Source organism: Perissodus microlepis, chromosome 4, assembly GCF_051167445.1.
Source record: "Perissodus microlepis isolate ML-2025 ecotype Zambia chromosome 4, ASM5116744v1, whole genome shotgun sequence".
NCBI lineage: Eukaryota > Metazoa > Chordata > Actinopteri > Cichliformes > Cichlidae > Perissodus > Perissodus microlepis.
Genome location: NC_140464.1, coordinates 22406139 through 22426982, shown reverse-complemented (window position 1 = coordinate 22426982; position 20844 = coordinate 22406139). Strand labels below are relative to the sequence as shown.

General features: G+C 41.3%; 1 protein-coding gene across 1 annotated transcript in view; it reads left to right on the top strand.

The window, feature by feature from the left end:
- Positions 1-7847: 7847 nt before the first annotated feature.
- LOC146388911 (protein shisa-8) overlaps positions 7848-20844 on the top strand; it is a 115596-nt gene continuing 102599 nt past the window's right edge. Inside the window, exons 1-2 of the mRNA XM_084926483.1 lie at positions 7848-10061; positions 10484-11123. Of these exons, the coding sequence (XP_084782609.1) occupies positions 10558-11123 (566 nt within the window). The 5' untranslated portion in view covers positions 7848-10061; positions 10484-10557. The remainder of the gene's footprint in view (positions 10062-10483; positions 11124-20844) is intronic.

Sequence of the window (20844 nt, the reverse complement as noted above, 5' to 3'; positions counted from 1 at the left end):
CCTATGAGCAAGCACTTTGGCGACAGTGGGAAGGAAAAACTCCCTTTTAACAGGAAGAAACCTCCGGCAGAACCAGGCTCAGGGAGGGGCGGCCATCTGCTGCGACCGGTTGGGGTGAGAGAAGGAAGACAGGATAAAAGACATGCTGTGGAAGAGAGACAGAGGTTAATAACAGATATGATTCAATGCAGAGAGGTCTATTAATACATAGTGAGTGAGAAAGGTGACTGGAAAGGAAAAACTCAATGCATCTTGGGAATCCCCCGGCAGCCTACGTCTATTGCAGCATAACTAAGGGAGGATTCAGGGTCACCTGGTCCAGCCCTAACTATATGCTTTAGCAAAAAGGAAAGTTTTAAGCCTAATCTTAAAAGTAGAGATAGTTTCTGTCTCCCGAATCCAAACTGGAAGCTGGTTCCACAGAAGAGGGGCCTGAAAACTGAAGGCTCTGCCTCCCATTCTACTTTTAAATACTCTAGGAACAACAAGTAGGCCTGCAGAGCGAGAGCGAAGTGCTCTAATAGGGTGATATGGTACTACAAGGTCATTAAGATAAGATGGGGCCTGATTATTTAAGACCTTGTATGTGAGGAGCAGGATTTTGAATTCAATTCTGGATTTAACAGGAAGCCAATGAAGGGAAGCCAAAACAGGAGAAATATGCTCTCTCCTTCTAGTCCCTGTCAGTACTCTTGCTGCAGCATTTTGGATTAGCTGAAGGCTTTTCAGTGAGTTTTTTGGACATCCTAATAATAATGAATTACAGTAGTCCAGCCTGGAAGTAATAAATGCATGAACTAGTTTTTCAGCGTCACTCTGAGACAGGATATTTCTAATTTTAGAGATGTTGCGCAAATGGAAGAAAGCAGTCTTACATATTTGTTTAATATGTGCGTTGAAGGACATGTCCTGGTCAAAAATGACTCCAAGGTTCCTCACAGCGTTACTGGAGGCCAAGGTAATGCCATCCAGAGTATGAATCTGGTTAGATACCATATTTCTAAGATTTTCAGGGCCGAGTACAATAACCTCAGTTTTATCTGAATTAAGAAGCAGAAAGTTAGCGGCCATCCAGGTCTTTATGTCTTTAAGACATTCCTGCAGTTTAACTAATTGGTGTGTGTTATCTGGCTTCATGGACAGATAGAGCTGGGTGTCATCTGCATAGCAGTGAAAATGTATGCTATGTCTTCTAATGATGCTGCCTAAGGGAAGCATGTATAATGTAAACAGAATTGGTCCTAGCACTGAACCCTGTGGAACTCCATAATTGACCTCAGTGTGTGAAGAGGACTCTCCATTTACATGCACAAATTGGAGTCTATTAGATAGATATGATACAAACCACTGCAGTGCAGTACCTGTAATACCTACAGCATGTTCTAATCGCTCTAATAGGATATTATGGTCGACAGTATCGAACGCTGCACTGAGGTCTAGCAGGACAAGCACAGAGATGAGTCCACTGTCAGAGGCCATAAGAAGATCATTTGTAACCTTCACTAAAGCTGTTTCTGTGCTGTGATGAGCTCTGAAACCTGACTGAAACTCTTCAAATAAACCATTCCTCTGCAGATGATCTGTTAGCTGTTTGACAACTACTCTTTCAAGGATTTTTGATATGAAAGGAAGGTTGGAGATTGGCCTATAATTAGCTAAGACTGCTGGGTCTAGAGATGGCTTTTTGAGTAAAGGTTTAACCACAGCCAGCTTGAAGGCCTGTGGTACATAGCCGACCATTAGAGATAGGTTGATCATATTTAAGATCGAAGAATTAATCAATGGCAGGACTTCTTTGAGCAGTTTTGTAGGAATGGGGTCTAAAAGACACGTTGATGGTTTGGAGGAAGTAATTATTGAAGTTAACTCAGAAAGATCAATTGGAGAAAAAGAGTCTAACTTAACATCAATGGTACTAAGAGTAGCTGTAGATAATATTACATCTGTGGGATGATTACTGGTAATTTTCTCTCTAATGATAAAAATTTTATTTGTGAAGAAGTTCATGAAGTCATTACTAGTTAACGTTAAAGGGATGGTTGGCTCAACAGAGCTCTGACTCTTTGTCAGCCTGGCTACAGTGCTGAAGAGAAACCTGGGGTTGTTCTTATTTTCTTCAATCAGTGATGAATAGTAAGATGTTCTGGCTTTGCGGAGGGCTTTCTTATAAAGCAGCAAACTATTTCTCCAGGCTAAATGATGATCCTCTAAATTTGTGACACGCCATTTCCTCTCCAGATTACGAGTCATCTGCTTTAGGGTACGTGTTTGAGAATTATACCACGGAGTCAGGTACTTCTGATTAGAGACCTTAGTTTTCACTGGAGCTACAGTATCCAGAGTCGTACGTAGTGAGGAGGTGAAATTATTAACAAGATAATCAACCTCTGTTGGGGTAGCGTTCAGATAGCTGCTCTGCTCTGTGTTGGTACAGGGCATTGAAGATGATAACAGTGGGTGGATTATATTCTTAAACTTAGTTACAGCGCTTTCAGAAAGACATCTACTTTGATAAAATCTACTCTCCACTGCTGTGTAATCAATTATTGTAAATGTAAATGTTATCAGGAAATGATCAGACAGGAGAGGGTTTTCAGGAAACACTGTTAAATGTTCAGTTTCTATGCCATATGTTAAAACAAGATCTAGAGTGTGATTAAAGTGGTGGGTGGGTTCTTTTACATTTTGAGAGAAGCCAATTGAGTCTAATAACAGACTAAATGCCATGTTGAGGCTGTCATTTTTAGCATCTACATGGATGTTAAAATCACCCACAATAATTATTTTATTTGAGCTCAGAACTAAATTAGATATAAAGTCTGAGAAATCAGACAGAAACTCTGTGTAAGGCCCAGGTGGACGATAGATGATAACAAGTAAGACTGGTTTCTGAGTTTCACAGCTGGGGTGGACAATGTTAAGCATCAGGCTTTCAAATGAATTAAAAGTCTGTCTTGGTCTTTCATTAATTAATAGGCTGGTGTGAAAAATTGCTGCCACACCGCCCCCTCGGCCTGTGCTTCGAGGTTTCTGGTAGTTAGAATGACTCGGGGGTGTTGATTCATTTAAACTAACATAATCATCCTGCTGCAACCAGGTTTCTGTAAGGCAGAGTAAATCAATTTGTTGATCAATTATTAAGTCATGTACTAACAGAGACTTGGAGGAGAGAGACCTAATATTTAATAATCCACATTTCACTGTTTTACTCTTTGGTTCAGATGTGGATACTGTATTGTTCTTTCTTTTTGATTGTTTATGTTTAAGTTGTTTGTTGCTGGTTTTTAGTTTGTTTTTTGTCTTTTTGGAAGCTGACACAGTCTCTATGGAGATGGGTTTTTGGGGGGGTAGCAGGAGGAGAGAAGCTGCAGAGAGGCGTGTAAGACTGCAACTCTGCTTCCTGGTCCCAACTCTGGATAGTCATATTTTGGGGGGTTTAATAAATTTGTCCATATTTCTAGAAATGAGAGCTGCTCCATCCAAAGTGGGATGGATGCCGTCTCTCCTAACAAGACCAGGTTTCCTCCAGAAGGTTTGCCAATTATCTATGAAGCCCACATCGTTTCTGGGACACCACTCAGACAGCCAGCAATTTAAGGAGAACATGCGGCTAAACATGTCACTCCTGGTCTGATTGGGGAGGGGACCAGAGAAAACTACAGAGTCCGACATTGTTTTAGCAAAGTTGCACATCGATTCAATATTGATTTTAGTGACCTCCGATTGGCGTAACCGGGTGTCATTACTGCCGACGTGAATTATGATTTTACTGAATTTACGTTTACCCTTAGCCAGCAGTTTTAAATTTCCTTCAATGTCGCCTGCTCTGGCCCCTGGAAGACAATTGACTATGGTTGCCGGTGTCTCTAGCTTCACATGTCTGAGAACAGAATCACCAATTACCAGAGTTTGACCCCCGGCGGGTGTGTCACTGAGTGGGGAAAAACGGTTAGACACATGAACGGGTTGGTGGTGTACCTGGGGCTTCTGTTTAGGACTATGCTTCCTCCTCACCGTGACCCAGCCGCCCTCTTTCCCCAGCTGCTTGGGGTCTGCCGGGGAACAGCTAGCGGGGCCTACGCTATCTTCGGCTGCACCAGCTACAGGGGCCTGGCTAGCTACGGGTGAATGAAGGGTGCGAAGCCGAGTCTCCAATTCAGTAATCCTGGCCTCCAGAGCTGCAAATATGCTACATTTGTTACAGATATCATTACTGCTAAAGGAGGCCGAGGAGTAACTAAACATCTGACACAATGAGCAACAAAGTGCAGGAGGGACAGGTGAAGTAGCCATGGTGCTAACGAGTCGGCTATGAGCTAAGCTAAGCTAGCGAAACAGTACAGAGACAGTGAGTGAATACTTTGGCTATAAATTAGGTAGTGAGTACACAGAAAGTGTGCTTCGGATGAAGCACGTGAAGATTATACTATGAAAGAAGAATGTATTTAAAAGTTGTTAATTAAATTGCTAAGCAAATAAGCTACTCAGAAACACCACTGTGTTTGAGCAGGAACAGGAAGTGATACTCTACCGCAGAGCGAGCGAACACCAAGTGACAGCCTAAATCCATCATGCAGACACAATGAAATGAGTGAAAGACTTTATATTATTTGTCTGCAAAGACTATTTTACAAATTTTGCAAAGACTATTTTAAGGAATTTAAGATTCCTTAAATGAAATATATAGCACAAAGTAAAGGTGACATTCTTTTTGGTAGCACTTTATAATAATGTCACACTTTTAAGCATTAGTAAAGTACTAGTAAATGTGGAGGGCGTGGTCTGCAGCACGGCTGCGGGGGAGGTGGACGCACCTGAGCGGCATCCACAATCATACCTCGCTGGCTTAAAACAAGAATGAAGGTCTTGTGTTGTTGCTGATGTGTTCACTCTGAGCTTGTGGGTGTTGCACTATCAACCAGTTGGTCCCAAACTCTCTTAACTCCTTCCAATTAAGAAAAACCAACACAATCACTGGGAAACCTTTGTTTCCACTAATCACAAGGACATTGCCATCCTGTTTCTACTCTAGTGTAACTGAACTAAGTGGCTTATTTGTACGATTGGAAACAATCAGGCTGCAAATTTTCCTAAAGTCTGACAGGTTTGCATTAAGCTAACTGTCTCCAATCAAAAGCTGATTTCCATGTTTTACACAAACTGCCCTGATTACTGTTTGCTGTGAAACAGTGCAAACAAAAAGAGCTGTTGGTTGGAAGGGAAAGAGAGGTTTCAAGCAGTGAGCAATGAGTGAGTTTGCATGAATGAATAAGGTTAAGTGATTAAATGAAAATTGCTGTTATTTGACTAAATCACTGTGCTTACTTTCACAGAATAAAACATCGTGCTACATTAAAAGAATGGAACGTTTTTAATCAGCACGGTGAACTTATTTTACATACACTGCTATATCTAATTAATGCTAAGGAGATTTTTAGTTCACAGACCTGAACTGATGGTCTGTCCACTTAACACACATCTGTATGGTAGTTGATAATTAAACCCAAAAGTCCATGCGGTTACAAAAAATTGGCATCTTCAGCATCTGAGAGCAAAATTTACTTTAGTGGAACCCAAGGTTACCTGAGCAGACTCACCCAAACTCTAACACGGCAGTTCTGCAGAGATGTCTTCAAGTTGTTCAATCAACATATTCATGCTGTTGACTTTTGTGCCATGTAACTTTCTGTAAATCAAATGTCTTTTGTAGAGCACTTAATTCTGAAAAACAGTTCTTGTCCTGTAGCAAATGTGTGCACTGGCATTCTCAGTATCAAAGGTCCTTAAATGTTACTGTAAGGCTGTCCTTGTTAAGGGAGAAAATAATACATGCGTATGCATCCTAGGTAACATCACCAAAGAGCAAAACTGTGCAATGCAGAAATGGGAGTCTGCGTGCTGTCAGACCATAGCCATGCAGAAAAGGAGAGAGAAAGTGAAGTGATTTAAGATCTCCCATTCAATCTGTTCTCTGCCCGCCATCGTTCCCCTGGGGCCATCTTTGTACCTCTTCATCCATTTTCATCCCTCTTTGCCTCCTGTCCTGCTCTTCAGCCAACACGCTGTGCACCTATGTCTCACTGCCTTTCTGACCACTGAAAAGCAGCATCTTGCCTATCTGAAAGCAGACCAAGCTTTCAATCACACTGACTTTGAATTTTTTTCTTTCCTTTTAATTAATGACCTTCTTTAAATGAAAGAAAATATGCTGAGGACACTGCCAGACAGGAGGACGGAGGAGGAGGATTAGCTGATTTGTGCCACGTAGCGGCGGTGTGAAGTCACCGGAGCGTGCGTGTCGGCATGAATGTTTTCGTGTACCTTTGAAGTATGCACATGTGTGTTTCTTTGACATAACTCCTGACGCGCTTTGCCAGAGATTTTAAGCGAATTTAGGCCGAGAGGGTTGGACAGAGTACACACAGCAAGAGAACATGAGCCTTGGGCTTGCAGGGGCAAAAAAAGAGAAAAAAAACAAAAGATAGCGTGACTCAAACACAAGAGTGAATGTGTGAGAGAGGGGAAAAGAAAATGGATGATAAGAAGATAAACAAAGATAAAATAGAGAGGGGGTGAGAAGGAAAGTATAGGAAAGCTTTAAAGCTTTTATGCAAAAATGATGATGCTTGGCCCCTTCAAAGCCAGACCCAAGGCACTACTTCTTTTACTTCTTTAAAAATCTGGCTCACATTCCGCATTAAATCTGTAAGTATTCAAAATTCATAATCGTCTGCTTCGCCATCTCTCTTCGGTTCATCCTGGAAATTTTCTTGGAGACTGTCCGTCCCTGTTCCTCTCCTGCCTTTCCTGTTTCTTTCTCTCCACGCCCAATGTCACCTTCCCTTGAGATGGTTTTCCTCCTACCTGTCTGCTCCCTTCCTATGTATATCTCTCGCTCCCTCCCTCACTCCTACTATCCCTCTGTCAGTTCCTATTCCACTAGCTTTCTCCATGTTTCTTAATCCCCCTCCCTTTCCTATGATAATTCCTCTTCTCTTTCCCTCCCCCTGCTCTATTCTGTCAAGCCACCCTCTTTCTTTGGCAGCCGCTGTCCTCTTCTCTCCTCCCCTCTTTTCTCTCTCTTCCTGCCTCCTCCTTCTCCTTCCTCTCTGTTTATCTAAGTCTTGTTTCCTCTTCCTTCCTTCCTTTCTTCCTTACTTCTCTTTCTCACTTCAACCACTGCTCGCTCTTTCCCTAAATCAGCCCTAATAGACTGCAGTGCCACGCATGGTCCAAACATGCTCACACAAAGACGAACTGTGCAGAGGTATTAGCGCAGTAATTACGCTGAGGCACAAACACGCACACATTGCAGATGAACACACCAGCATTCCTGCACATTACAACCTGCTGCTCAGTCAGCATCAATTCTTCCTATATGTTGAACTGTGGCATTTTGGAAAAAGGAAAACAGCACAGAGGAGGGAGAACCATGGAAAAATGGGCAAAGAGAGTGGATAAAGCATAGGAACAATGGAAGAATGAGAAAACCCAGGCACGGGGCACCGGACATAGATAAAAGAAACTGAAAAGGTTAGAAAGACAAAAGGCAAACGGAGATGAAAAAGGACAGAAATAGAGGTAACCTGAAACAAAAGGGACAAAGAGTGAGTGTTGACGAGGCCGAGACAAAAACACAGGAAAAACCAGGAGGAGGGAAAAAGAGAGAGGGAGAGAGTGTCAGTGACACATAATGAGGGAGGGAGGAGGAGAGTGAAAGGGAGAGTCAGCAAGCGGGAGCTGTGTTCATTTGCGCACAAAAGATATGAGTGAGTATGGATGTGTGTGTATATGAGAGAGAGAGAGAGAGAGAGAGAGTGAGAAAGATGCTGAGAAGGAGGGGAGGAGTGAGCGAAAGAGGGAGGAGTGACTTGGGAGAGGGAGGAGTGAGAGAGAGAGTGCGCGGGATATTGTCATCCGGTCCTGCCAGAGCAGCAGCAGCAGCATTGCGAGCATCACCAGTGGACGGGATACACGCGCTGCAAGCAGAGTGAGGCGACGAGGAAATGATGGAATACACGCTGATGAGGAAGCAGCAGCAACAAGAACAACAACAACGGGGAAACATGGAATAAAAAGAGCATTTATAGCGTCTCCTTTGCTCTTCACTTCTGTTTGGAGCATCCCACAAGCAGATCACCAGTGAAAACACATACATATGATATATATATAAAATTCCTATACATATATATCAAATTATGCCTGTTTTCAAAGAAGCTGCAGCCGGACAAAGGACTTAATTGACGGCAAAATGCATGAAAATTGGGGGATAATGTGCAACATTTGCTTAAAAACTGTTGCATATTAATGCTTTAAGCTTTTTTGTAATTCATTCTTTTTTTTTGTTCTCAGTGGGGAAAAAAGACAAATTAAAAAAATATATATATACATTGATGCTAACGGAAAAATTGAAAAACCTGCTAACTGAATAGTTGAACCAGCAAGAGCGAAGCTCTTCTGCTGCACGCAGCTCTATATTTCCAAAAGGGGGCTTCTTTTGAAAACAGGATATTTTTTGATCTGCCCTCAGTGCCACTCTGCTGTTTGGCTGTCGCATCTCCACTTGTCTTTGTCATCCAGCTGGGCTGCGGGAATATTTATTCCAGCAAGGCTCGTGCAAGTGCGCTGGCTGAAAGTGCAAAGGGCAGTCCACGGGCTCTCTGACCTCACAGTGATATTTCCTCAGCAACAACAAACAGCCCTACTTAGAGGCTGTGGGGAAACAGTAAGGTAAGTTGTGGAAGAGACAGAAAGAGGGAAAATTATAAAATAGAGAAGATAGAGAGAGATCAGAGCGTAAAGAAAGAAAAGAAAAGACTGAGCCAAACACAGGAGCAGACACAGCCATTAAAGAACAAACCACTCCACTCCTGGTCAAGTATTTCCGACAGGTTTATCTTTCTCCCGGCTTCTCCAGAGTCTCGGCTGCAGCAGCACCAAGACATTAAGATCACAACATCAGCCCTCCCCTTTCTCCCCCCCTCTCTCTCATCTCTCCTCGCCTAAGCACTTGAAGGGCAGGACTGAGCGGGCTGATAGACAGAGTACCCAGCTGGTGTCCTGGGTCTGTTAGAGACCCTGGGATCCACGGAGAGGAGGGGTTTCAGTGGAGCACACACAGAGCAGCAGCAACAGGAGCCCGGTGCCCGCAGAGCACGAAAAACCACTGGACTCTTGTGGGTCGCTTAAAAGAGACTGACACTGACAGTGTGCTATCACCAGGGGGATTGGAGCTGTATGTGTTCACAAAGTGAATGTGAGATTACGTGTACGCGAAAACACGCCTCAGGTGCAAGAGGGACGCTTTTGGACTGTAATCACCACAGGATTTTAGCTTGACGAGAGCCTGGAGTAATTTCCCCCAAAAAACAGAACAGCTGTTGTTACCTGTTGGCTCTGACTGGAAATAGAAAGGAACTATCCGATACTGTCTTTAGTCATAAAAGCTGAATATTTAACAATACAAAAACTTCAGTGGATGAAAGACTGGAGCTGCGCTTCTAGGAGAGGAAGTAAACACCCACCAAAGTGGACTCAGGTGACAGCAAAAAGATGCCCACTACAAAAATAAAAAAGCTTTCTGTGAGTGCCGACAGTGAGAGTAAGAGGATGATGGATGCAAGTTAAATCTCAAGAGGGAGTAGTGGGTGACGAAGACAACTTAAGTGAAAAACTATTGATCAGACTTTTTTTTATTCCCTTTTCTTTCTTTTTAATGATATCGCAACTGATTTGGCTCCATTGCTGAGCATTAGAGTTTTTTTCCCACACCAGAATATGAGTCCATCTTTGGAGTGAAAAGTTTTCCACGTGGGAACCCATGACTGCCTGCAGGTTTCAGAGATATCTGCCTTTACAGCTAGCAACATCAGGACCCCAGACTTCCCACTTTTTGCGGATTATTCGTTCACTCTGCGGGGGAGCTTACTGTCAGAAATGCCAGAGGCGAGTTCATCCGTAGGTAACGCGGCCTCCTAAACTGGATTCCCTCCAAGCCACCAGCTTTGGATTTGTCTACAACCGCCTCTGCTGTCTGCCGATGACATATGGCTTTGTAAAAGGTGACAGAAATTTTAGAATGCGCTTTGACACACACACCTACACGCATTTAACTGCCGAGGACTATCGTGTGTCTCTGCATGTGAGTTTCCGCTCACAAGGGCCCACGTTTACTTTAGCTAGGAGCATGTTAAAATGGGAGATTCTTTTTCCTCACTTGTTCTGATCCCACAGTGACAGTTTAGTTTTCTGTAAATCTGAATTTTAATAACTAGTTAATGAATGCTTTTTTTTAATGCTTCTTCAGATTATCACTCTGGGAAAAAACTCTTGATCTCTCCTCTTCAGCTTCCTATTTCACTGATACTGTATCTCATTAAGTTGCACTGCTTGCACAGCAAAAAGATTCATTTATTTGCTATAACTAACAGCTCTGGGCAAGGATGATATTTAACTCTCTATTTCTTTTATTTCTAACACCTAGGTGCTTTCAGTTGGAACTGTCATTAACTCTTACACATCAGGACTAACATCGCAAGATACTGGAGTAAGACCAAGATGGCTGCCATCATTCATCCACTCTTGGTGAACTTATCTTTAGCCGTCCTCCTGGGTTTGATCTCTCTGGGAGGTCTGAACTTTCAGCCGTCAGGTCAGGCTTTGGCGCAGTTCTCTTCCAACAACCAGACAACAGAACCATCTACGTCACCAGAAGCAGCGCTAATAACCCCGACACCAGACACAGAGGAGCAAGCAGGTCCGACTGGGGATAACCGCTGTTGGGGTTACTATGATGTGATGGGCCAGTGGGACCCACCTTTTAACTGTAACGCAGGTATCTACCTGTTCTGTTGCGGTTCCTGCTTCTACCGCTTCTGCTGCCAGTTCAAAATCCACAGTTTGGATCAGACATCCTGTTCAAATTATGACACACCTGTGTGGGCAAACACGGGACGACCGGCGGCACCTGTTACAGAAGCCCAGGAGGAACCGGACCGGGATCGGACCCACATGATTGTGTATATTATCTGTGGAGTGGTGGCCATCATGGTGCTGGTGGGGATTTTCACCAAACTTGGGCTGGAGAAGAGTCAAGGAGGGCAGACCGACATGACCAACTCTAGGTAGGAACTGAGAAAAGTAAAACAATGAATGAAGTGATATGCAATAGATGAATGATACTGGGCATCGACTAAAGAGTTAAGTGAAAATATTTTTGAGGGAATTAAGTGTTTTGCCAAATGAGAGATAAATGTCTTTAAAGTTGCTAAAGCTAGCAGCCAGTTAACAAAGCTGTTTTTCTGGGTAGTATTCTCTATGTGAAGCTAAGCTAACCTTCTACTGGCCACACCTACATATTCATACAATAAGTTGGTTCTGATTTTAGCAGACTATAGGGCTAGCATGCAACTCCAACAGAACCAAAGTAGCAGTGCAACCAAATTTTATTAGACTCATTTTGGTAATTTCCAGCTCTACATTTTATCCACTAAATCTACTAGCGTAGCTTTGCATGACTGGGTATTTGTGCAACTCCCTACCTAGTATCCTCTCTCTTTTAGACAGCACTCCCTTTAAGACAGCTTTTTCCTGATTGGTTGCTTCTTGCAAACAAAGATTTTGATGATGGGTGGGGTTCCTGTGCTCTCAGCCAGAGAGAAATGTCAAACTATGGAGTTTCTTTTCTGTGAGAATAACCCTGCTTATTTGCAAACATGTCTTTGAAACTCATTTCAATTCACAGCCATAACATCCCATCTCCGTGTCCAAGTCATTTTCTGAATGTTCAAGTATTTATTCTCAACATATGTGAAATGGGAAAACACATGGCTGAGAAGGTCACTAGCTCGATAATGAATAAAGTGAGTGAATCACAGTGAGGTGGTAATGGGTGTGAAGTTTGCAACCACGAGGGAGCAATGGATATGGTGATAGGGTGGGAAAGAGCGAAAGACCACAGGATGGAGGTCAGGCAGCAGGATGGAGATTCCAAAGGACAGATGATTTTGGAGGAAATGACAGTGAGGTTGCGTTGTGTTTTCTCTGCATCAGTGTAGCTTTTTCACATTGATGGGTGATTGATTGCTGTGACACAACTATGACTGTGGCAATGTGTGGCCTCCAGAGAGCAATGAGAAGAGAGAGGGTTTTTTTTTTTTTGGAAGGGTGGAATATTGAGCGGATCTGACTGGAATGCAGCCAGTGGCTAATTCTAGTACAGAGAACGGGTGGGGGTGTGGGTGGGTGTATGTGCGTGGATGTGTGGGTGTGTGAGAGAGAGGGAGTAAGATAGAGCGAAAGAGGGAGTGCTTGGTTTGACCGGATAGCCTGTTGGGTGTTAAGAGTAAGAGCTTCTTTAAAATCCTGTCATCGCCGCGTTTCCTCTCAACCTCCCCAAAGCATGATGAAGAGGAGAAGAGGAGGAGGAGAAGGAAGACGCAGTAAACATCAGCACTTGTTAATGTTAAACTGCACCATGGCACCAATAACACAATGAAAGATGGCATCGCTTGGCACATTTTATTCCCCGAATCAAACAACTGCGTGAATTTGAATTCTTTAGTCCAAGGATTATTTGAGAAATCCTTCAGAAATCTGGTTGACTGTCTTCACCACATTCAGGTCATAATGTGAAAATAAATGTTCAGAAATGTTACGTGTATGCCTTTAATCGGCAGAATAGAAGTGACATAGGTTGATCACATGGTATTTAACTGTCCATTCTATAATAAAGCAAACAGCTTCATGGTAATAGTGCAAATTTTTCATGTAATGCAAAATTTATTTAAAAAAAAAACCCAATTAAGTCAATTTTCTAAGTCTAAGCAAATATCACCCCAGATTAAAATACTTAATATTCATTTTCAGCATTTTTATTAACAAACAAACAAAACCACTTACTCCCTCCAAAAAAAGCAAAATCAAAGAAGTGCCAGTTAGATTGTTCATTATTGTAGGCTCATTATAAAATAAAATATCTCATTTTGTCAGTTTAGGGTTTTGTTTCCTATGTTATGCCAGGAGATGGAAACATACTCATTATAAAAGTAATTTAACTGTTTTAAAGTATTTCTACTTTTCGTCACAGTTTTGCCAGACATAAATCAACGCAGCAGATAAACATCATCCACTGCTTTCTGTTAGGCTGATATCAGTAAACAAAGCTAATATCAGCCAAGACCAGTACTGCATACAGTATATACGTATTGTTACATAGACAACCAACAGAAGATTTTTAGATACTACAGCAACATCACATTATCTCCTCTAATGCTTCAGTCCCTTTAAGAGTAAACATAGGATAACCTCCTTGAGACCAGCAAAAATAAAGGGTTGCCGGTAATTGCTGTGAATTGTTTTGCATTCGCCAACCCATTTGGAGTAGTTATGGTGACCAACTGTACATTTGCAAAGGCAAAGCCATTGCCCAGGTTGTCTAGTCTGACCAATCACGTTTTGACTTGGAGTGACTGGAATCACTCTCACACCGATTGCCAACATGGTGCAATAAATCTGAGTCTGTGTGGATGAGCTCAATGTGTTTCTATGCGGTCCCCAACCCTCAGGCCATCAACCGGTACCGGTCCGTGAGTTGTTTGATACCAAGTTATGAGAGTTGAGGCTCGGCTGTGAAATTTATGGTTTTCAGGGTTTTTATCGGTTTTTATCAGTAACTCGGTTTCCCTGGGTCTTTTCCCTTGTGTTATGAATAAATCTTCTCTTATTTCTGATTAATGTGAATTTATGTTTATGTGGATGGCCACAGATTTGCAACAGAAAGCAACAGATCTGTAGTTTTTGCACATTTATCACAGTTAATAGCTGTATCATAGCAAATACTGATTCTGTTGGTACTGTCAGGCTATCAGGTTGTTTCTAAGATGAGATATATAGTTTCCGGTTCACAGCAAGTCAGTGAACATGTCATATCTTCTTCTTTTATCAGATATTTTATATGACATAATGTATTTATTTATTTATACAATACTGTATACCTTTTTCTTAAATGAAATATATTTTTTATGTCATAATATACATTTTCTGAACCGAATAATAATTATCCAATATTTTGCCTGTGTACTTAAACTTATCATCCTTATATTGAAATGGAAAAGTTCAGGAAAACAAAATGTAATCAAGTATCCTATTAAGCTATTGTAGTGAGACAGTGTGCACAGTACTGAAGAAGATCTAAATGTAACTGTAATAAACTTTGTTGTTTTTTTGTTAAGATGTTTGCTGTAGGCTCATGTTACTTGCATCTTTGCATTTTGGAATGAGGGCTTGTTGTTTGGTTGTAACTTTATACTCAGAATGTAAAACTTTCAAGGGTTGTACATGATCATAGAGACAACTGAAAAAGACAGGAAAAGATATTCTTGTGTTTAAATGTCACATGAGTTTGACAGTCAGCGAGGAGGTAAAATTTCCATAATAGCGACACAAGGTGAACATTTGATTTGCTTTCTTTAACAGATTCAATAGTTTTAAAGTTTCACACTATTGTAAAAGCAAATCTGTCTTCATGTTTTTTTTGAAGCACCTGTTCATTCACCTTGAACATGCTTGCCTTTAATGGAAGCACAAAATGAATGCAGACGTCATGGATTCAAGCAAAGGTCTCCAAGCAAGCTTACCTCATATCTGCCAAAGTATGTGTGTGAGTGTGTGTTGGTATAGGAGAAAGAGGAGAACCCGAGATATGACACATGAGCTAACCACTTCACTGATGTGACCAAAGACCAGTAATGAAAGGACAGTCTGTAGTAGCATTATTATGGGGTGGATGGAAGGATGAGAGGAACAAGCCATGAGAAAGGAAGCTTTTCCGATGAGTGAATGATTAATCCAGAGGGATTCCAAGACATTTTCACTCACAATGTGCCACAGAGAAACACCATATTTTAACACACAGGTACCTCTTTAATATCGATGTCCAGCGTGAGGTGGCATCGCCTACGATTTCACAAACCTACCATTCTTTTTCAGTTCTATAATTTCTATCACTGTTTGCTTTTCTGACATTAACTTGTTTACCATGACACTCTTTGGTTAGCGCTCCCTTATTGATGACACCAGCAGACCACTTTCCCCTGCGGTCAGATGTTAAGGGACTCCTATCGAACCCTATTGAAAAATGACACTGAAAGGGAACTCACTGTGTTACAATGTAAAGGCAACAGATCCTGACCAGGGTTCAGTATGTGATAGTTTGGGAGTGTAAACAGGCTATGAGTCCTGCTGACAGTAGTAGCCACTATAAAGTATACCTTGCTAGCATCATGTTGGACTGTCATTTGCCTTTTAAGATAATGACGTATTCAACAAGGTGCTGGAAACATTCCTCAGAGATTTCAGCCTGTGTTGACATGATCCCATCACACGGTTGCTGCAGGTTTGTTAGCTGCGCATCCATGTGAATCTCCCGTTCCACCACAAGGTGCTCTATTGGAGTGTGCTGAGGCCATTTGAGCACAGTGAACTCAGGTTCAAGAAACCAGTTTAAAATTATTGGAGCTTTATGACATGACATGTTATTCTGCAGGAAGCAGCCACCAGAAGATGGGTACACTGTGGTCATAAAAGGATGGACATATTCAGCAAAAATATTTAGGCAGACTGCGGCATTAAACCGCTGCCACAAGGCAGTGCCAGATTCTGACCTTATCATCTGAATGTTGTAGCAGAAATCAAGACTCATGAGACCATACAACATTTTTCCAATCTTCTATTGTCCAATTGTTGACCATTCTGTTGCCCGTCTGTTAGCACAAAGCTCTCTGGCTTCTGACCTTGGGCATCAGCAAAGTGTTTCTGCCTGATAAACTAGAACTACTTACTGGGCCATTCTCTGTAAACCCTAGAGATGGTCATGCAGGAAAATCCCAGTAGATCAGCAGCTTCTGAAATACTCATTTGGCATCAACAACAATGTCACATTTAAAGGCACTTAAATCACGTCTCTTCCACATTCTTACACTCAATTTAAACTTCAGGTTGTGTCGAACATGTCTACAAGCCTAAATGCATGTAGAGATAGTTATTGGCTGATTAGATATCTGCATTAATTGCACTTGAACACTTGTACCCAATGAAGTAGCCAGTGAGTGTAGTGTCTTTTTTGTCTGTAAAAGACACTTTTCTGCCAGGAAAGGCTGCGCCTCTGTGAAACTGTTTATCACATCGATTGCATGTCCATCAACAACTGAAAATTCATATTCAGCCTGCATGCATTTGACCGAGAGACACCTTCACCTGGTTGCCGGTGACAAATCTATGCGTGTATGTGAGTTTGGGTGCATGCGTGTGTGCAGTCAACGAATAAATCCAGCCACAAAGCTGTTAAGGTGGTAATGCGCTGAAACCCTGGGTCAAGCAATCACAACAGCCAGTGGTGCAATGATAGAGCAGAAGACACACATGTGCACCTGGGCACACACACAAACCTCTCATTACGACCCTACAGTGAGCCCTCTCCCCCTCCTCTATTGCATAGCTTCTCGCCTCCCCAGTGGTTCTTGGTATTTTTGTTTTGCCCTCAGTCTGTCTGTGTCTGCACCTGTTGTGTGGGAACTGCTGCAAAGCAAAATTAAAAATGAATTGTATCTTTTGATACGTGATTCATCTGAGGGAATTAAAATACCACAATAATAAGAGCTCAGCTTGTGATTTTGTGGACTGCAGCAGCACTGAAGGCGCTGGAGGAAAATAAGTAGCTGTAGACAAGGGCCATTCATGGACCTGTACAAGATCACATTACCAAAAAAAAAAAAAAAAACGCCTAAAGATATGTCTCCAAATAATCTATGCAGAAAGCACATTGGCTAACATGCTGATAGTGCCAAAAATTAGAAGGCACTTGTATTGGGAATGCCTTGTTGTAAGCCCACCTCGCACACTATAGTCAGTTTATTTGTACAGCATTAATCAAAACACAGTGGCGCATTAAGCAATTATCATAAAACAATACTTAACAAGCAACAGCATTAATAATCCGAGTGCATGTTGTGAATTAATGGCAGAGTTAGCAGGATAAGCCCAGCATGAAAACAGGTCAAATAAAGTGCATTCAAACTCATAGACTCTCTCAACAATTAATACTGTTTCACATATTTTTTTATACATATCAAGTTTGCTGGGACATTTATACTGGCACCACTGTTTTTGCCAATTGATACAACCTCACTGGTCTAGTAGTACAATTTTTCTTTTACTGACATCAAACACTACGTTTGATGTCAGTAAATTAAGATTTACTGAAACATGCTCCTGCTTCCTGTTCGGTAGCTTTTCTGCCAGTGCTGATTGGATGCAACGAAAAACCATTTTTAACATTTCTGTGCCAATTTCGGTGAATGCTGGAAACAAACCAAAATAGAACTATTCTTATAACCTTTCTATAAAGTCCAAGTTGCAGTTGCATTAAGTAAGTGGACTCTGGTCTGAATATCATTTAATGTTAATTTTAGCGAATATTAGAAATAAAATGAATCAACCGGTGTCTCATGTCATATGGTTATAAAGTTACAGGCACAAGAGTACGTGAAGTGCACGCATGAAACTTGGTGAAAATAATTATGGGAATGGTAGAAGAAGTGAGACAGAGTAGAAAATGCAAGTGCAGTTTAAAAAAAAAGTAGCAACATGTTGCCCCCAATTTGTAAGGATGATAGATGTACTTACACACATACACACACACAGGGCAGAATGCACCACTTATCGGAAATTGTTCCACTGGAGGGCTGCGTGTTCAAGGTTACAGGTGATTGAATGACACACTGGGGATCTAAACAACTGTTTCCGTCGGCCATTCTCCTCCTTTACAGTATTGTGTTTCATCAACAGTGCTTTCAATTTCAGTTATTGTTCAGGCACAGTGCCACTTTTAATCATTGCCTGACAGGTGTTTAGAGCCACTGGATAAATATGTGCACACAGCTCCAATTGTTTTTCTGCTTTTCCTGAAATAGTTAAAGCAATAACCAGATGAAACTACACTTAGTGGGTTGTGGAGAGCAATTAGTGTAATTGGTTTGTTTCTTAGACTATAGGGTGATGATGAGACTTAAATTTGTTAAAATAACAAGATATATATTTTATTTATCCCCAAACTTAAGGCACTACAGTGTTACAGCAGCCAAAACATGAACTTTCATAGAAAAAAGCTCAAAAAGGTTAAAAAAAAAGAGAGAGAGATAGAGAGAGATTAATGAATACAAACTTAAATATAATATAATAAGGGGATCTTAAATCTCAAATTAATGCAGTTTTTGTTGTATGAGATGGTGAAGCTTTGTCTTCATCCCCTCACCAACAGCCAGTCATAGCAGATGGCTGCTCTTCTATTGTAGGATGACTGAAACTGAATTGAACTGAATACTGGAGAAAGTGATCAGCTGCACATCCAGTAATTAGAATAGGGGGTAGTCAGGTGGATAAGCCACTAATCATGGCTACAGTCAGTTTGATGATTGCTGCGTCAGCTGATGGAGGAATCCAAACCACGTGTTTACTCAAAGATGCCTCCTAACTGGAGAAACTAGTTGCATGCATTGCTCAGGTTTAATTTTTGCTTCAAATCCTGCAGGTTCCTTCTGGGACAACTCTGAGTTTTAGTTCTGCCCATAGATTTTCACTTGGATTCAGTTCAGGTGATTGGCTGGGTCACTCTAGCAGCTTCTTTTTCTTTCTCTGAAACCACTTGAGAGTTTCCTTGGCTGTGTTTGGGATTATTATCTTGCTGAAATGTCTTCCCTGGTTTCATCTTCATCATCCTGGTACATGGGAGCAGATATTTATCAAGAAAGTCTGGGTACATTTTTCCATTAATCCTTCATTCAATTATATGAAGCGCGCCAATGCTGTATGTTTAAAAACAGCCCCGCACCATGATGTTCCTGCCTCCAAACTTCACTGTTGGTATGGTGTGTTTGGGGTTATATGCAGTGCCGTTTGAACTCCAAACATTCTGTGTATTCTGGCATCCAAAGAGTTCAATCTTGGTCTAATCTGACAGACTATATTCTCACAGTATTTCCTAGATTTGTCTAAATGTTGTTCAGCAAACTTTAAACACACTTTTTAAAGATTTTTACTTACTGATTCCACCTGGTCGATTTATAGTGAAATAATGTTCTTTCCACTTGTGGGTTATGACCCCAACAGTGTCATAATCCAGAACCTGCAGTAGTTTAAAATTCTTCTCTAATCAATGCCATCAGTATGTTTTGCAACATTACAGTTTTGAATGTCTTGGTTTTAACCATCATGAGCGGCTTCTTGTGTGACACCTTGGTAATAAGACACGTTTTTATAGGCCATCACTTGGGACTGAACCAGCTAATAGGCACCTCCCTTTCTTGTGTTCAATACTGTTTCCCTGTGTGATTTCTCATTATTGTATATGAATTTATTTATGGGCATCTATAGCTTGATTTCTTTGGATGTGTGGATTGGATGTGTTGTTACCGAGAGCTGGTGAGAATGTCATGTCAATAGCACCTTTAGAAATATACTTACTTAGAAAATTGGTGACGTGTTCAATACTAATTTTACTCACCGTATGTCTGGAATAACACCACTTTTCAATCACAACCGCTGCAATCCCTCCATATTTCTTTTTAGATTAACATCCCTGTCTTTCCAAAAAAGTCCTGAAGCTATGTAAGGTCACACTGTGGTCTGAGAAGTGTGAATGTGACAATGTCTCGCCACGATGCTCTATGACACTTCATGAAGCTCCATGATAAAGTCATTATAAATAAAACAACCACAATGGAAGCTGCTGCAACAGGCAGAATAACACCAGGAAAAAACAACTTGATAACAAAATAATGTGTAAAGTAGTTACCATGAAGATGTTTAGTGACGAAACCTGACAAACAAAGGGAATGCCTTAAAACCAGGTCCTTCAAATAGACGTGTCTGTAACTCATCACTGATGTAAAGCATGCAGCAGTGCTAATATTGCCTTTGTTGTCAGTGCTGTTGTTATTCTCACCTTTCATTAACATAAGCGTGTTTTGGCTTCTATCTCGAAAACGCAGCAAAGCTCAGTTAGCTCATTAAATGCACGTCTCCCTCAAAGCTTAATCTGAAAATAAATTCTTTGATGCTGCTGCGGTATGAAAAATAGACTTTGCCTTTCCCAAAGTGCACAGCTAACTCAAATCAGCAAGGAATTATTGTTTATCCATTTTATCAGCTTCTTTAAAGAGATGCTTACGGTTGTGAATATTTTCTACCTCAGTCTTGTTTGTGCCATCAAAGTCCATTACTGACTTCATTTTATGTTTCTGTTCTTCACTTTGCCACTAAATCCACAGTTTAAAACACATAACAATGCCAAAGTTATCACCAGCAGCTCAACTCTAAAAGTGGTGAGAATATGCAAACATAAAAAGCACTAAAGCACACATTTTGCTTTTAGCTGACTCTGACTTTTATGTGCCAGCCTTAAAATTTTCTTTCATGTGTTCCAGTTATTGAAATGCTGCTCTGGAGGATATCAGGTCCATGTGTTTAATCCAGAAACTAGACTGACACATTCAGTTTTCTGGATGTCACTTCTTTATGTGCTTATATTTCCATAAAATTATGTATGAATATCTTTTACTTGTAATAGAGTACTGTTTTGTTTTAATCATTGCTACTCTTGGTTGATGCATCCTTCTGGAAATGCTTATCAATACTTTGCATTTCCGCTTATACGGTGTGAATTTTTTACCTATTACAGGTGGCTGTATCAGTTGCGTTGTGATTGTAACTCCACACCACACCTCAGTGCAGCAGTGAGACAGACTGCTGCAGAGCCCTGAAGTTCTTAAGCTCAACTGTTGCTGCAGT